Source organism: Globicephala melas, chromosome 3, assembly GCF_963455315.2.
Source record: "Globicephala melas chromosome 3, mGloMel1.2, whole genome shotgun sequence".
Lineage (NCBI taxonomy): Eukaryota > Metazoa > Chordata > Mammalia > Artiodactyla > Delphinidae > Globicephala > Globicephala melas.
This window is the reverse complement of record NC_083316.1, coordinates 58,434,145-58,450,463: the sequence shown is the minus strand read 5'-3', so window position 1 is coordinate 58,450,463 and position 16,319 is coordinate 58,434,145. Positions and strand designations below refer to the sequence as shown.

Below are 16,319 nucleotides of genomic sequence, written 5' to 3'. Positions count from 1 at the left end.
GTGGAGATCACAAAATTAAAAACAACTAGAGGTACAATGACCATATATTCCTAACCAGAAGTCTAGACCCATGATTTGACAAATGATTCACAGAGGGCCAGTGGGCACTATTAAAACTGAGTCTTTCTCTTAACAATGCTGACTGAATACTGGTTAAGCCCTTCTCCCACACCAATGAAAACAAGAGAGTGATTCCCTAAGGGAGCCTCCACTTCTCAGTAGAGGAAATATACTTCCCAGGGGAGGGAGGGAAGAAAGCCCAGTGCTTATACTTAGTATATGGAAAATGAATCCCCTGTTCCAACCTGCACAACAGCATATGTAACCAACGTAAAGTAACAACATTAAAGGACACATCTTCAGAACAGACAGTGGATTAAAATAAAATAATTACCTACCAGAGTTTTAAAAATACTCTTAATGGACAGAAAGTGTCTGGATGTATCAATTAAAATTCCTCTATGAGGAAACCTTGGAGAATCTACAATGTTGGATTCATTGACAGTGAACTAAAAGACAAAAGAAAATTTTTATTTATTTTGTCTTAGATAAAATGTGTACTCATTTTATTTATGTAATAAATAAATTATACCTATCTATGCAAGTATTGGATAAAAGATTAATTTAAAACCAACAAAAAGTGTGAAATATACATTTACCAGATAAGATACACACTAGGGGAGAAAAAACATTCAAGAAGTAATAAATAGCTAAAAAGTTTATATTTTTCCTATAGTATTATATCTACCCAATAATGTTAGGAACATAAAATAATCATACTTACAGTCCCATAAAAATCTTGATAAATTAACTGGCTAAAGGTCTCTAAACCTAGGGAAAGTAAAATTTATAATTTATTGCATTAATTTATAAAAGAGAAGATAAAAAATGTATTATCCATACACAGAACCATAAGGAGAAAAGGCAAATAAAATTAAATGTTATACATATACCCTGTAACATATTTTCTAAAATCAAAGCTCAATTTAAAAAAATCCCTGTGCCATCTAATAAAAATGCTTTACTTCATTGTACCCATACCCTTGGTTTTCTCTGAATGATAAACACAAAATAGTGACTTAATAAAACAAAATGCCAGTTCCTTAATACATTTATAGCACTGTAAGAAAGAACTTTTATCATAAAATAGTATAGGCACTTTAGAAGTACCTAAACTTAACAGAGGGCAAAGAGGCTCAGAAAACACCATGAAACTATAGATAAAGGCCCAACTTACAGTGTTTTATTTATACCTGCAAAGACTATCTCCTGACCATTTTTTATTCAAGTGGATTGTTCTCTATATTACAGGCCAACTCCTCTATCTGGCCTTGACTTTACCAAAATTCATCATTCTAGCTGACAACTATATTGCCAAGGAAAATTTTAACCTAAGAATACAGGCATAGGGACTTGCCCGGTAGTCCAGTGGTAAAGAACCCACTGGACCAATGCAGGGGATGCGGGTTCAATGCCTGGTCATGGAACTAAGATCCCACATGCTGCGGGGCAACTAAGCCCGTGTGCCACAACTACTGAGCCCGCGTGCCTCAACTAGAGAGAGAAAACCTACACGCCACAACTAGAGAGAAACTGATGATCAATATTTTTTAGCAATAAAGTATTTTTAAATTAAGGTATGTACCTTGTTTTTTTTAGACATAATACTATTGCACACTTAAAAGACTACAGTACAGTGTAAACATAACCTTGATATCCACTGGGAAACCAAAATATTTGTGTGACTCCCTTTATTGAGATAGACACTTTACTGCAGTGGTCTGGAACCAAACCCACAATATCTCCAAGGTTTGCCTGTAGTTCAAAGTCAAATTAAAGAGAAGATGTGACAACATACCATAGAAATACGAAAGATCACAGGAGACTACTATGACAAACTATATGCCAACAAATCTGACAACTTAGAAGAAATGAATATATTCTGAGAGAGAGAAAACTTACCAAGACTGAATTATGAAGAAACAGAAAATGTGAGCAAACTGATTACTAGGAGATTGTATCAGTAATCAAAAATCTCCCAACAAACAAAAGTCTAGGACCAGAAGGCTTCACTGGTGAATTCTACCAAACATTTAAAAAAGATTTGGGCTTCCCTGGTGGTGCAGTGGTTAAGAGTCCGCCTGCCGATGCAGGGGACACGGGTTTGTGCCCCGGTCTGGGAGGATCCCACATGCCACAGAGCGGCTGGGCCCGTGAGCCATGGCCGCTGAGCCTGCGCGTCCAGAGCCTGTGCTCCGCAACGGGAGAGGCCACAACAATGAGAGGCCCGCAGACCGCAAAGCAAAGAAAAAAAAAAAATTAATTTTTTGGATGTGACACCAAAAGCAAAGGAAACAAAAGCAAAAATAAACAAGTGGGACTACACCAAAGTAAAAAGCTTCTGCACAGCAAAGGAAATCATCAACAAAATGAAAAGGCAATCTGGGACTTCCCTGGTAGTCCAGTGGGTAACACTCCACGCTCCCAATGCAGGGGGCCCAGGTTCGATCCCTGGTCGGGGCACTAGATCCCACATGCATGCTGCAACTAAGAGTTTGCATGCTGCAACTAAGGATCCCGCATGCCAAAAAGAGGATCCCACGTGCTGCAACTAAGACCCAGTGCAGAATGAATGAATGAATGAATGAATGACAGCCCTTTATCTCCCCCCTCCAAGAAAAATGAAAAGGCAATCTACCAAAGGATGAAGATACTTGCAAATCATATATCTGTTAAGGGGTTCATATATAAAGAACTCATACAACTCAATAGCAAAAAAACAAACAATCCAATTAAAAAATGGGTAGAAGATGTGAACAGATATTTTTTCAAGGAAGACCTACAAATAGCCAACAGATATATGAAAAAGTGTTCCACATCACTAACCATCAGGGAAATGCAAATCAAAGCCACAGTAGGGCTTCCCTGGTGGCGCAGTGGTTCAGAGTCCGCCTGCCGATGCAGGGGACACGGGTTCGTGCCCCGGTCCGGGAAGATCCCACATGCCACGGAGCGGCTGGGCCTGTGAGCCATGGCCTCTGAGCCTGCGCGTCCAGAGCCTGTGCTCCGCAACGGGAGGGGCCGCGACAGTGAGAGGCCCGCGTACCGCAAAAAAAACAAAACAAAACAAAAAACCACAGTAACATATCACCTCACACCTGCTAGAATGACTGTTCTCAAAAACACAAGAAATAACAAGGGTTGCTGAGGACGTGGAGTAAAAGGATCCGTCATGCACTGTTCACGGGAATGTAAATTGGTGCAGCCACTACAGAAAACAGTATGGAGGTTCCTCAAAAAACTAAAACTAGAACTACCACATGATCCAGCAATTCTACTTCTGGGTATTTATCCAAAGAAAACAAAACTCTAACCCCCCAAATATATGTACCTCTATGTTCATTGCCGCATTACCATAGCCGAGATATGGAAACAACCTGTCCATCAATGGATGTATGGATAAAGATGTGGTATGTGTGTATATATATATATATATATATATATATATACACACAACGGAATATTATTCAGCCATAGAAGGAAATCCTGCTATTTGGGGCAACATGGATGGAACTTGAGGGCATTATGCTAAATGAAATAAGTCAGAGAAAGACAAACACTGAATGATCTCACTTAGATGTGGAATCTTAAACAAACACACACAAAAACCAAGCTCATAAATATAAAGAATAGCTTTGTGGTTACTAGAGACGGGGGTAGGGGGTAGGCAAAATAGGTGATGGGGGTCAAAAGGTACAATCTTCGTTTATAAATAAATCCTAGGGATGTAAGGTACAGCATGGTGACTATAGTTAATAAATACTGTGTTGCCTATTTGCAAGTTGCTAAAAAGAGTAAAACCTTAGACGTTCTCATCGTTAAGAAAAACAGTAATTTTCTAACTATGTGTGGTGACGATGTGAACTTACTGTGGTGATAATTTTGCATTATATACAAATATCAAGTCATTGTGCTGTATACCTGAAGTTAATATAATGTTATGTCAATTATACCTCAAAAAAAATAGGAAATAGGAAACAATAAAAAGTTCAACGTCATTTTTGCTACGCCTCCCTCCCACCCCCAATACAGGCCCAAACCAGGAGGAATAACTTTGGAATTTTCTGTTAAGTGGCAATACACTCAATTATCATTTAGAGCACGTCTGTTACTTTCGAAGTCTGACAGTAAGCAGAAAATAAGGCCTTCCTGGACTAGATTCACAAAATGCTTTCAAAAGTTCTATTATTTTGATGTGGATCAGGGCAAACATCAATAAAGCCCTAACAGGCCCCAGACAAGACGGGCACATCAGACCGACAGAAGCTTAAAATCACATAACATTATATATAGATGATCTACATGATAGTGTTTGCAGTTACATTTGCGGTAAACATCTATAGCTATTTTCATGTCATATTTTGAAATAAGATCATAATCATACGATTATTATGACTATAATACATATAGCAGTAACAATGATTATAATCATACCATTATTATTATGACTACAAAACATATAGCAGTAACATTGATCATTTTATTCTAGATAACACTCACCTGAGTCAAATCCAAAGCCTTCTTTATTTTTAATAACTTTGGTTGGCTTGCTCACATTTAAGAAAATTACTCTCCTTTCTCAAAACTATACTAATTTGGAAGCCAGTACAACAAAATCTCATCTACTTGAAAGAAGAGGTAATAGCAGCTTTTGAACAGCAAAAATAAACGTCCCATGCCCGAACTTCGAAGTTCAGACTGAAAGTCACTGGAAAAGCTTTTAAGGTTCCTCTCTGCCCACTACCTCCAATCAGTCTAGAGTATATTTTTATCTTTTCATGCTATTCCTGCAAACTTTGTTATATTTCTAAATCCACAGGAATTTAAAATGGGGGAAGGGTTCTCTTCTTTTCTCAGCCATCATGGTGTGTATGGTTGACTCTGTTCCTGACCTTGTCTTCTCACAACACTCCTAGGATCAAATGATTCCTGGCCCAGAAACAGAAGCAGAATCATCCCATTCCCCAGTGCATTCAGATGAAAGCTGGTGATGAGATCAAGTACAACTCCCATGAGGAGACAGTGGAGAAGAACCGAGTCGAGCTGAAGGACTCTCACATGCGATGGCACATGCATTTATGCTGCATCTATATCACTAGCATCTTACCGTATCAAGCTGAAAACATCACCACCACATGGACAGTTGGACATGTTTTACTGGGAAAATGATTATTCTCTTTGTTTTCATGCTTCTGCACTAATAGGTTGGTTCAGAAAAAAATACGTGAGTATATTTTTGTTTGAATGTATAAACACATGCAGAAGGGAAATGCTTGCTACTGAAGGCAGCAAGAAATAATAAAACAAAATTCCTTAATCAGAGCAGGTCAGAGCCGTTTATAACTCTATAAACATTATAGTCCTGGGGCTTCCCTGGTGGCACAGTGGTTAAGAATCCGCCTACCAGCCCTGGTCCGGGAAGATCCCACATGCCATGGAGCAACTAAGCCCGTGCACCACAACTACAGAGCCTGCACTCTAGAGCCCACGAGCCACAACTACTGAGCCTGTGTGCCACAACCACTGAAGCCCGCACACCTAGAGCCCGTGCTCCGCAACAAGAGAAGCCACCACAATGAGAAGCCCACGTACCGCAATGAATAGTCCCCACACTCACCACAACTAGAGAAAGCCCACGCGCAGCAACGAAGACCCAACACAGCCAAAAATAAATGAATAAAATAAATAAATTTAAAAAAAAATTATAGGGCTTCCCTGGTGGCGCAGTGGTTGAGAGTCCGCCTGCCGATGCAGGGGACGCAGGTTTGTGCCCCAGTGCGGGAAGATCCCACATGCCGCGGAGCGGCTGGGCCCATGAGCCATGGCCACTGAGCCTGCACGTCTGGAGCCTGTGCTCCTCAACGGGAGAGGCCACAGCGGTGAGAGGCCCGTGTACCGCAAAAAAAAAAAATTATAGTCCCAAGAACATCAATGAATTACAGCATTATGAATGTAATAACCTTCAAGCATTTTTAAAAAGTCAAATGATCTTTCTCCCATGCTTTAAGTGGTATATATTTAATGGAAATTGTTTTGGAAATACCCAACAAATCATTCTATAAAGGGCCCAAGGAAGCAAAGTTTTGCTGTGCTTCATTTCCCAAAGTGGCAACTGAAAACATTTCCTTACTAGAAAATAACAATGACATAGAACTTACCTCGTAATACTCCCCAAACTCTGTTGGCAGTGAGCGAGGCCACTGGTCCTTTCACAAGTAAAGTATCTGTATTGGGGAAAAAAAAAAAAAAAGTTTTCTTGTATGGTGACAGATGGTAACTAGACTTATCATGGTGATCATTTCGAAATGTGTAGAAATATCGAATCACCATGTTGTGTAACAGGAGCTAACATGGTGTTGTAAGTCAATTATACTTCAAAAGCAAACAAACTCAGAAAAAGAGATCAGGTTTGTGGTTACCAGAGGCGGGTGGTCGTGGGAGAGGGAATTGGAAGAAGGCGGTCAAAAGGACAAACTCCGTTATAAGATAAATAAGTACTAGGGCTGTAATGCACAACACAATGAATATAGTAAACAGGGCTGGATGCAGTATATGACAGCTGTTAAGAAAGTAAATCCTAACAGTTCTCATCACAAGGAAAACAATTTTTTTTTCCTTAACTTTGTATCTATATGAGGTGACGGATGCTCACTAAATTTACTGTGATAATCATTTCATGATATAAGTCAAATCATGACGCTGTACACCTGAAACAGTGCTGTCGATTATATCTCAAAACTGGAAGAAAAAAATGTTTGTTTTTAATCCCTCAATAACACACATTTCCCTAAACATATAATTGGTATTTCTGGATCATTCTTTTCTCCTGAGCTCCAGACCTGTTTCTCCAACTGCCTCCTGTACATCCTCACTTAGAAGTCCTATAGGTTCCTTTAACTCCACATGCCCCACTCTGCACTCTTCCCTCTTTCACCTGTCGGGCTCTGGGCTCATCGCGCACCACACTCCGACCAGCTGATTTGCTCAAGTCAGGAACTTGGGTGTCACCTCCATGATTCCTCATTTTCCCCTGCAGGAGAGTTATTCTCTCCAACTACCCACTACAGAGTAGGATCCTAATTAAGCTAAGAATTTAAGTCAAAAGTGCAAACTCCTCAGTGCCCATAATTCCTTGGTGAAGCCTCCAGTATCACTCAATCTTCCATTCCCTCTAAGGCCAGAGAGTCTTCTCTACTCTGTCCCTTCCCTCCCTGTGCTCCCCTACTTGCCCTGTACCTACCTTCCCCCAACATTATGCTAAATCTTCCTTAAGACTCAATTCTTTTTTTTTCAAATATTTATTTATTTATTTATTTTTATTTTTGGCTGCTTTGGGTCTTCGTTGCTGCGTGCAGGCTTTCTCTAGTTGCGGGGAGTGGGGGGCTACTCTTCCGCTGTGGTGCACGGGCTTCTCATTGTGGTGACTTCTCTTGTTGTGGAGCAGGGGCTCTAGGCATGCGGGCTTCAGTAGTTGTGGCATGCGGGCTCAGTAATTGTGGCTCGCGGGCTCTAGAGCGCAGGCTCAGTAGTTGTGATGCACAGGCTTAGTTGCTCTGAGGCATGTGGTATCTTCCTGGACCAGGGCTCAAACCCGCATCCCCTGCATTGGCAGGCAGATTCTTAACCACTGCGCCACCAGGGAAGCCCCAAGACTCACTTCTTAACTCACTACAGCTTAATTCAGCTTTGTCCCACTCAATAAAAAGTTCACATCCATCTAAAACGGGGCTCCAGTTGGCTGCTTCTGGGCAAAGGGGGCACTAATCTCTCAATCCTTGAAATCATACTCTGCCTGAGGTTACCCCAATAGTCATCTTAGTCTTTGGAGAGGTTTGGGATGGAATCATCCACAGATAAAGGAAAGCACCAGAAAGCACAGAGAGATCGAAAGCTAAAGGGGTGTGATAGATGCAGACTTTGCCATGGTAGAGACACTCAAGGGCTGCAGGTTAATGATTTAATAGCGCATTTGGGCTGCATCCTCCTCCTCCACCACCCTGACCACCCCAGGCTGCCCCACGATAATTGGCTACAGGTAGGGAAAACCGTTCTATCAACAGCCAGTAATCAGGTAACAGTCTTCTGACAAGGTAGCCTTTGCCATCAGAAGAACAGAGTCATGAGTTAGCTAAAGGCCAGGCTAAGAATGCTATAGCTATTATGACCACAATCTAACCATCTCCCCCTCTATACCCAATTCTTAGTTAGCTACCTAGATAGAGCTTACCGTTCCACCGGTCACTGTTTAAAAGCCAGTTTTTGCCGCATTACAGTTTTGAGATAGCCTGGAATTAGTCAGCCTAAAGAGTTATCTAAAAACATTAACATGTGGCATGTACCTCATGCCAATTATTTTCCAATAGCTGAGGACGGGCTGATATTTAAAAGGATTCTGATTCAACTCAACGCAAAAACCGCAGATATAGAGCAGTTAGAAGGAGACTTTGGTTTCTAAATATATGGACAAATAAGCTATAGAATTTCAAATTTTATTTCAAAGCCAAATTCTTAGTGTTAACAGTGATTACCTCCCTGACAGGGGATAGGAGACATCTTTTTTTTTTCAGTTATCCCTTTCTGTACTTTTTGCACCACACTGTGGTTTTGAAGGGTGTACATACAAATAACAGTAATGGGCTCCTCTTTTTAAAATAATAAAATGTGGGCTTCCCTGGTGGCGCAGTGGTTGAGAGTCCACCTGCCGATGCAGGGGACACGGGTTCGTGCCCCGGTCCGGGAAGATCCCACGTGCCGTGGAGCGGCTGGGCCCGTGAGCCATGGCCGCTGAGCCTGCGCATCCGGAGCCTGTGCTCTGCAATGGGAGAGGCCACAACAGTGAGAGGCCCACGTACCGCAAAAAATAATAATAAAATGTTACAGATAAGGCTAAAATCCCCTTTGAGATGCCCACTCAACTCCCCCTATTTTCCTCAGAGGAAATATCAGGCCTTTTCTTAGGCATTTTCATACACATACGTGTAACAAGAAAATACAGTACTGCTTTATGTGTGCCTTCTTTTGTATGTTGGTATATAAATGGTATCCTCCTGTACACATTATGTAAATTTCTTTGTCCAACTCAGCAATTTATCTTCGCAAGTTCTCCACATCTGTTCTTTATAACTCCACTTCTTTATTCTTAATTGTTGTATAGTATTCTCTAGTGTCAACTGTCAAGATATATTTAGCCATTCTTCTAGTGATGAACATTTAGTTTTGCTTATAGATCTTCATCATTGCAGGCAAACTGCATGGAACATTCTTGATGTATGTAATTATTTCTCTACGGTAGAAATTAGTCTATTTCTGGTTCTGAGGGTATGCATATTTTTATTTTAATTGATGATGCTGTAACACTTGTCACTTTCTCCAAGATTTCCTCATACTCTTGGACAACGGCTGATATCTTGTTATTTCCATTTGTGTGTTACTTTTATCATCATCATCATCAACTAGTTTGAAACTAGTTTATCCTTTAACCAGAAAATTTCACAGGAAGCTTGTCTCCAGAAGCTTCCCTTTCAGAAAAAAGAGGGTTTGAAAAGCTGAATGGAAGATAGGCTATAACTCCCCAGCCTCGATATGTTCCATTTTTTGGAATTTACAATATGTCATTGTATTGCCTGTCAGCAAAGATTCCTTGGTAATATAATGACCATTTCTCAATTCAGATTGCAAAACCTAATTAATAAAGTGTCTGAGTGCTGACTGTCAAGTAAAATCCCATGGCTGACGTTGGCAAATCATCCTGTTTCTCTTCTAAGAACAGCTACAGAATTGAAGAGAAATTAAGTTATTTTTCAGAGATGTATTAAGAAATCTCATCTCTGTTGAAAGGATGAAGAGATGTACTTAACTGTCTGTGAGGCAGTCTGAGAACAAAGGAGTCACTCTTTTCTCTAAGATATGCATTTTCCTTTCTATTTTTACACCTGACTCACCAGTCTGCTCTTTCTGCACTAATCTTATATCACCCATTGATTGCTCTTTGATTCCTTGATACAATTCCACATTATTCCCAGTCAGTACACACTATGGAAAAGGGCTGCCCATTTGTTTATTTCTTCTAGAACAATTTAGGAAAAGCCTTAGAGAATAACGTTTTAGGCAAACAAAAAGAATCATGTAGCTAAATGTTGATTACATTGTCAATCAATATAAATGAAGATGAAACATATATAATACAACATAAATATAAAAGAAAATGCAACGCTTCACCCCTCCCAGTTCTGCATTATCTTTGTGTCAAGTTAAATTACAGAGATCATGCCAGGACTCCCCTGGCAGTCCAGTGGTTAAGACTCCGTGCTTCCACTACAGGGGGCAGAGGTTCGGCTCCTGGTCGGGGAACTAAGATCCCGCATGCCGTGCAGCACAGCCAAAAAAAAAAAAAAGAGCATGCCGATCAGCACAGACTTGTCTTCAAAGTAAACCACCTAGATGCCCAAAAATCAGGGATAAGCCAGGTAAGTTTTGACACATCCGTACAGTTGGTAGAATATTATTCAGAGGCTAAAAATGCTGTCATAGAAAGATATTTAGTGAAATACATGTTTGTAATGGATTGTTATGCAAAACAGAAAAACCACAGGTACAGAACTACCCCCTTTTTCATGCCATTGTTTATCATATGCTTCTATTTATATCTATGTAAAATATTTCAATGTATCACTCTACAAAAAAAAAATCTGAAATAACAGTGGTTAACTCTGAGTGCTGGGGTTATGAGTAATTTATTTCCTCCTCTTCACTTACTGTACTTAAAGATTTCCTACAACAATTATGTATTCGTTTTGCCATCAGACTTTAATGGTAATTTTCTTTTTTTTTGCGCCACACCTCACGGCATGTGGGATCTTAGTTCGCCGACCAGGGATCGAACCTGTGCCCCCTGCAGTGGAGGCACAGAGTCTTAACCACTGGACCGCCAGGGAAGTCCCCTAATGATAATTTTTAAAATAGGAATTATAAACTCACTGGTCAAGAGCTCACTATAGTTCACGGCATGGAGCCAGCTTCTAGCACTCGAGCCTGTGACAAGCAGCCTTGTTTACAATACATTCACATGACATAGGTACTCACAGGACTCATCCGAAGAGATCTTGGGGAAAGTGTCACACTCTGGGTCCAGGACAACCGAGACTTGAAGTTGCTGCAACTCCACTCCAACACGAAGATCAGCAGAGCCATGATGCCGCTTGTAGAAACCAAAAATATAGTCATAATATCTGTGTGAGAGAGAAATTCAAACAAAATTTTAAAGCACTGTAGCCAAGTTTTAAATACATATGTGGTAGCAGACACTGTCGTTGACTCCGCAAACCCCTGCTACCCCATATCAGTCCAACTAGAGGCTCTCACCCCAAGCTGCACATTAGAATCACATGGAGGGCCTTTTGCAAACAAGTACTGATGTCCAGACCTTCAGAATCAGAATCTCCGAGAGCATGATCCAGGCACAAAGATTTTAAAAGTCCCCCTGCCACAATCCCAAGTGACTCCTATGAAGTCCCCATTAAGGACCAATAACCAAACTAATAATCCTGGGTGTGCAAGTCAATTCTGACCAGTGATGGGGCAGGGATGGGAGGACGGGGGGAGGATGCTTCCTCTTCTAAGTGAGCCCCAAGAAGAAAACTTCTCTGTACGTGATACTTAGACCAGCTGCAGCCACACCAAAGATGGCAGAGCAGAGGTGGAAGGAATACGGATTTCCTAATCATACCGTTGAGCCACTTAGCCAACCAGCCCTGAAATCCTGCCTGCTTTTATATTTCCATAATACATGAGATAATAGGTTTTCTTTTTGCTCAAGCCAGACTGAGTCAGGGTTCCTGTTACCTTCCAACAAAAGTATCCTAGCTAATACACAAACACCACAGAATTCTCACTAGGGCCTTGAAAATTTACCTTCTGCTGGTACCTGAATAGCAGAGAAGGAGGATATTAAATAAACATTTGAAGGTGCTAGAAGATACAAGATCACACAGGCCTCAAAGCCTATGATATTTAATAGATTTTGATAAGCCAGAAGGTTGTATATGCTACTTATATGTAAGACCATCTTGTGTTTTTCCAGGGACGTAAGGAGAGCTGGGAGAGTTCTGATGAACTTGGAAGTCAGTGTATGGAAGTTAACCAGTGAGACAGTGGAACAGATGAAGGTGCTGAGGACCTTTGTCGTAAGAAAACCTTGACAGATTGAAAAGGAAATTAAGATCACTAAACTGTATACTTAGAAACGGTTAAGACAGTGATCTTATGTATATTTTACCACAATTTTTAAGGGAAATTACAGCTGCCAGCGGCTTTGAGATTTGAGTTAGGTGCTGGCTTGTCCCACATAAGGAAAATCTTGGCTCTGCATATTAAAACTCTAACAGAAAACTCAAAGGGTTCTGGTGCAGTGGTGTGCAAGGTCTGTGGGTTAATTTAGCTTTTCAGGAACTGAGGGAGCAAAGCTATTTGTTCATTTAAAAAAATGAGCAACTAGGGACTTCCCTGGTGGTGCGGTGGTTAGGAATCCACCTGCCGGTGCAGGGGACGCGGGTTCGAGCCCTGGTCCGGGAAGATCCCACATGCTGTGGCAACAAAGAGTTAGCCCCAGCTCGCCGCGACTGGAGAAAGCCCGCGCGCAGCAAGGAAGACCCAACACAGCCATAAATAAATAAAATTAAAAAAAAAAAAAATGAGTAACTAAAAAAAAAACAAGAGTAACTAGCATGTGACAGATCTTGTTCTAGAAGCTGAGGAAGCAGCCACGCACCAAACAGACAGAACTCTGCCTGCAAAATGCATAGTGTTTCAAAGCAGGGTTTGAGATAGAAACTGGGCTCTTCAGGAGCCAGAGAATCTGAACAAACTTGTGTGTTCCCCACGGACTAGAGCTTCTGGAACAACCCCATCATGCTTTTACCCTGAAGTAGAGACTGCCCCTCCTGAGTTCCTAGAATGCTCACCTGAATGCTTCCAAGTCTTAGCCATTAGGGCTAATGTTTTATTTTTTTTAAGATCTTTATTGGGGTATAATTGCTTTACAATGGTGTGTTAGTTTCTGCTTTATAACAAAGTGTATCAGCTACACGTATACATATATCCCCATACAGGCCTAATGTTTTATAACCTGCTTCCTAACAATGCAGGGTATAATTAATAGCTGCTTCACACACATGGCATGAATTAGTTAGGCAATCCTCAGATAAGTACCTGCACTGCCTTGAGATGCCAAGATTTGTTTTTAAACCGTCTCACAGCTGATTCAAGTTCTGGTTATCTAACCATGGTTAACTTAAGTCTTCCATGCTTTCTTGCCATACTCCTATCACTTCAGCTTATTACCGAGTCCTTACTTTACTAGCACAATGGCACAGAAGGAAAATCCAATTTTATGAACTGAGTCCCGAAGCAAATATGGTGTGTTTGTTCTTAAAAGATTTCCTAGTCATGATCTTCCATTAGATGGCCTGCGGGTACTTTTTCCTTCTCAATACCCCAAGGCAACCAACCACCCTGATTTTACTTCTTCATCCAGGTTCTAGCCATTCTGACCTGTTAGCAGATTCAACATCAAAGGCTCATTGGAGTATGCATCTAAACTGAGGGTAACAATCTCCCTTTAATTGTACACAACCGAAGGAGAAGAAAACGTCTCTGCCATCAACTTCTTGAGCCTCTTCCGCCTAAGCTCCAGGCCTACCTGGGGCCAGCAGGTGTTATTAAACTAGTTTTGCATCTTTCCACCAGCTGCTTGGTGTCCTGCAGGCACAATTAAACTATAATGACCTCTAGGAACAGAGGCGGCCAAAATCTGAGGGAGAAAAGGGGTAGTACTGTCAGCACCAAATTACAATCCTTCGGGGCACTGAACACCTTCAGGACAGTCCTGCCCACACCGGTCGCAGAGTGAGCCTTACTGAAACATCTCCCCAAGTGCAATCTGTCTTGTACATGGTGTAGTTAGCAAAGCTAGCGTTGTGACACTACACTGTAAATCAACTTTACATCAATTTAAAAAGGCAAAAAAAACCCAAAAGCTAGCACCGTGGGCTCCCTCCTCACTACACAATTCACCCTGTGGCCAACGGGTTTACAGACATGAGGGCTGTGGAAATGTGAGATGATAAAGATCTAAACAAGATGCTGGGAGAGTTAAGCACATAAGTGTTTCTGGGAAACAAAAGGAGAAGCAGATACTGCAGCGCAGCGACCATATCAAAGTAGTTAGGTGAAAATATCCAGCATTTTGCATGGAATAGAGATTTGGGAAGGGAAGGGGAGGTTTGGGCGGTGCTCCAACCTACCGACTTTCTGCCATCTGAATTGTAGCCAGATTTGGGGAGGGGGAGAGATGGCCTATAAATGACAAGCAACTTTGGGGAACCCCTGGTCCCCAAGCTTTAAGCACTCATCTTCCTCTCAGAACTCCCTTCAAATAAACTGCCGCTTCCCTCCCTCCTCTTCGTCTACCCCATTCTCCTCTCCGAGGCGAACACGGCCACTGACCCTGAGCAACGTACTCCGTCCACTCAGTATCCCGCACTCAAAGCAGGGTTCCAGAGCACCCAGGAAGCTCCTCAGGAGACAGGAGGGGAAGGGGAAGAGCTTGGGTTTCAGTTCGTGTTGGTTCGAGCCGGCTCTGCCATCTTCTAGACCTGTGACTGGTGGGGTCACTGGCCGACTCGGAGACTGTTTCCTCCCCTGTCGAATGGAGATTAGAGCGCCAGCGCGGCTGGATGGCTGTGCAGGTGGTAAGAAGCGCTCAGGTGTTCCTCCTCTCGCCCCCCCCCTACCCCGCGCCTGCACTGCGTCCCAGGGTAGTCTGTCTCTCCCCGTACCGGGGTCTCCGGGTCCCCTTCCCGCCGGCCGCCCGTCGGGAGCACTCACCGCCGAAACGCTTCCTGCAGCAGTGAGCAGGAGGGGCCGGCCTTGGAAGTGGAGCTGTGGCCGAAGAAGAAGTTGTCGGGAGAGAGGTGCAGCACGCGCGGGGTGGTCTGCACGGAGAGAGGCATGGGCCAAAGACTCAGGTCCGGCGAGGCAGCGGCGACGGCGGAGGCGCGCACTGCCTGCACCGCCAGCGCCGCCAGCAGCTCCAGCAGCCTGGGGAGCCTCGGCCACCCCAGCCCGCGATGTTCCATGGCTGCTCAGCTGCTCTCTTCCGCGTTCGGCCAGGTATGCCCGAGCTGCTGCCCCGGTACCGGACTTCGGGGAAGCAGGGAGCGCCTCGCGCGGGCGCGTGACTCAGAGTCAGCTGACTGTGTGTTCCGCCCCGGCTCCGCCTCCAGAGCGACCACCGCCCCGCCCCGCCCCGCCCCAGCTGCCCTCCCCGCCCAGCCCAACCCCGGACTCTTCCAGGCGCTGAGCGGGACGCTGGCTTCGTGCCTGCAGCGCTCGCGGTCTCCTCCCGGCCTCTGGACTTAGAGAAACTGCACAACGCACGCCACGAACACCTAACTTCCCCCACCCCTAACACCAGATAACCGGGTGCTTATTTGCCCCTCAGTCTGGACTTTTCTATAACTGCAATAAAGCTTTAATTAAAGCTTTATTTATTAAAGCCTCCCATCAGAACCCCTCAGGACAGAGTTTTGAACAGATGGGAGGTTAAAAGTTAGGCAGAAGATAGGGACTTCCCTGGTGGTCCAGTGGTTAAGACTCCCTGCTCCCAATGCAGGGGGCCCAGTTATATCTCTGGTAGGGGAACTAAATCGCACACCGGGCAGCTAAGATCGCGCACGCCGCAACTTAAGACCTGGTGCAGCCAAATAAATAAATATTTTAAAAAAAAAAAAAAAGTTAGGCCGAAGATATTCCGTGAGAGAATGTGCAATATTGAATCTTTCCACTTAGACATAATCTCTGAATTTATAAAATTGTTTTATGCTTGTCGCCAAAGTCCCATAGTCTACTTTACCTGGGCTTTCTTATTTCTCGTTAGGCATGTTCCTAGACCTTTCACTCCTTTGTTGCTGGTGTTAATATAATCCCTCCTGACCCCTAGTTTGCCCCCAGAAATTAAAAAAGAATGAGGCAGACCTTTAGATATTGGCCTGGAAAGATCTTTCCACCTGCTGCATATACCACTGACCTCACCCCTACCTCAACCAGTGTGGAAACACAGCTAGCGGCCAAAGTCTTCCTTGTAAAAGGTAAACTAAGTCATGTCACTTCTTTACTCAATACATGTCAATGGCTTGTTTCCCATTGTCCCTAGAATAAAATTAATCTCCTACCCCTACTTTTTTTTTTTTTTTTTTTTTGCT

The 16,319-nt window shown here is 42.9% G+C and overlaps 1 protein-coding gene across 8 annotated transcripts in view; it reads right to left on the bottom strand.

Moving 5' to 3' along the window:
- HEXB (hexosaminidase subunit beta) overlaps positions 1 to 15,282 on the bottom strand; it is a 56,287-nt gene extending 41,005 nt beyond the window's left edge. For all 8 annotated transcript variants that reach the window (XM_060295896.2, XM_060295894.2, XM_060295892.2 and 5 more), the window contains exons 1-5: positions 14,944 to 15,282; positions 11,143 to 11,288; positions 6,219 to 6,284; positions 785 to 831; positions 399 to 509 (exon numbers count right to left, since the gene is read on the bottom strand). In XM_060295896.2, coding sequence (XP_060151879.1) covers positions 399 to 509; positions 785 to 831; positions 6,219 to 6,284; positions 11,143 to 11,288; positions 14,944 to 15,194 — 621 coding nt within the window. In that variant the 5' untranslated portion in view covers positions 15,195 to 15,282. The remainder of the gene's footprint in view (positions 1 to 398; positions 510 to 784; positions 832 to 6,218; positions 6,285 to 11,142; positions 11,289 to 14,943) is intronic.
- Positions 15,283 to 16,319: the final 1,037 nt, after the last annotated feature.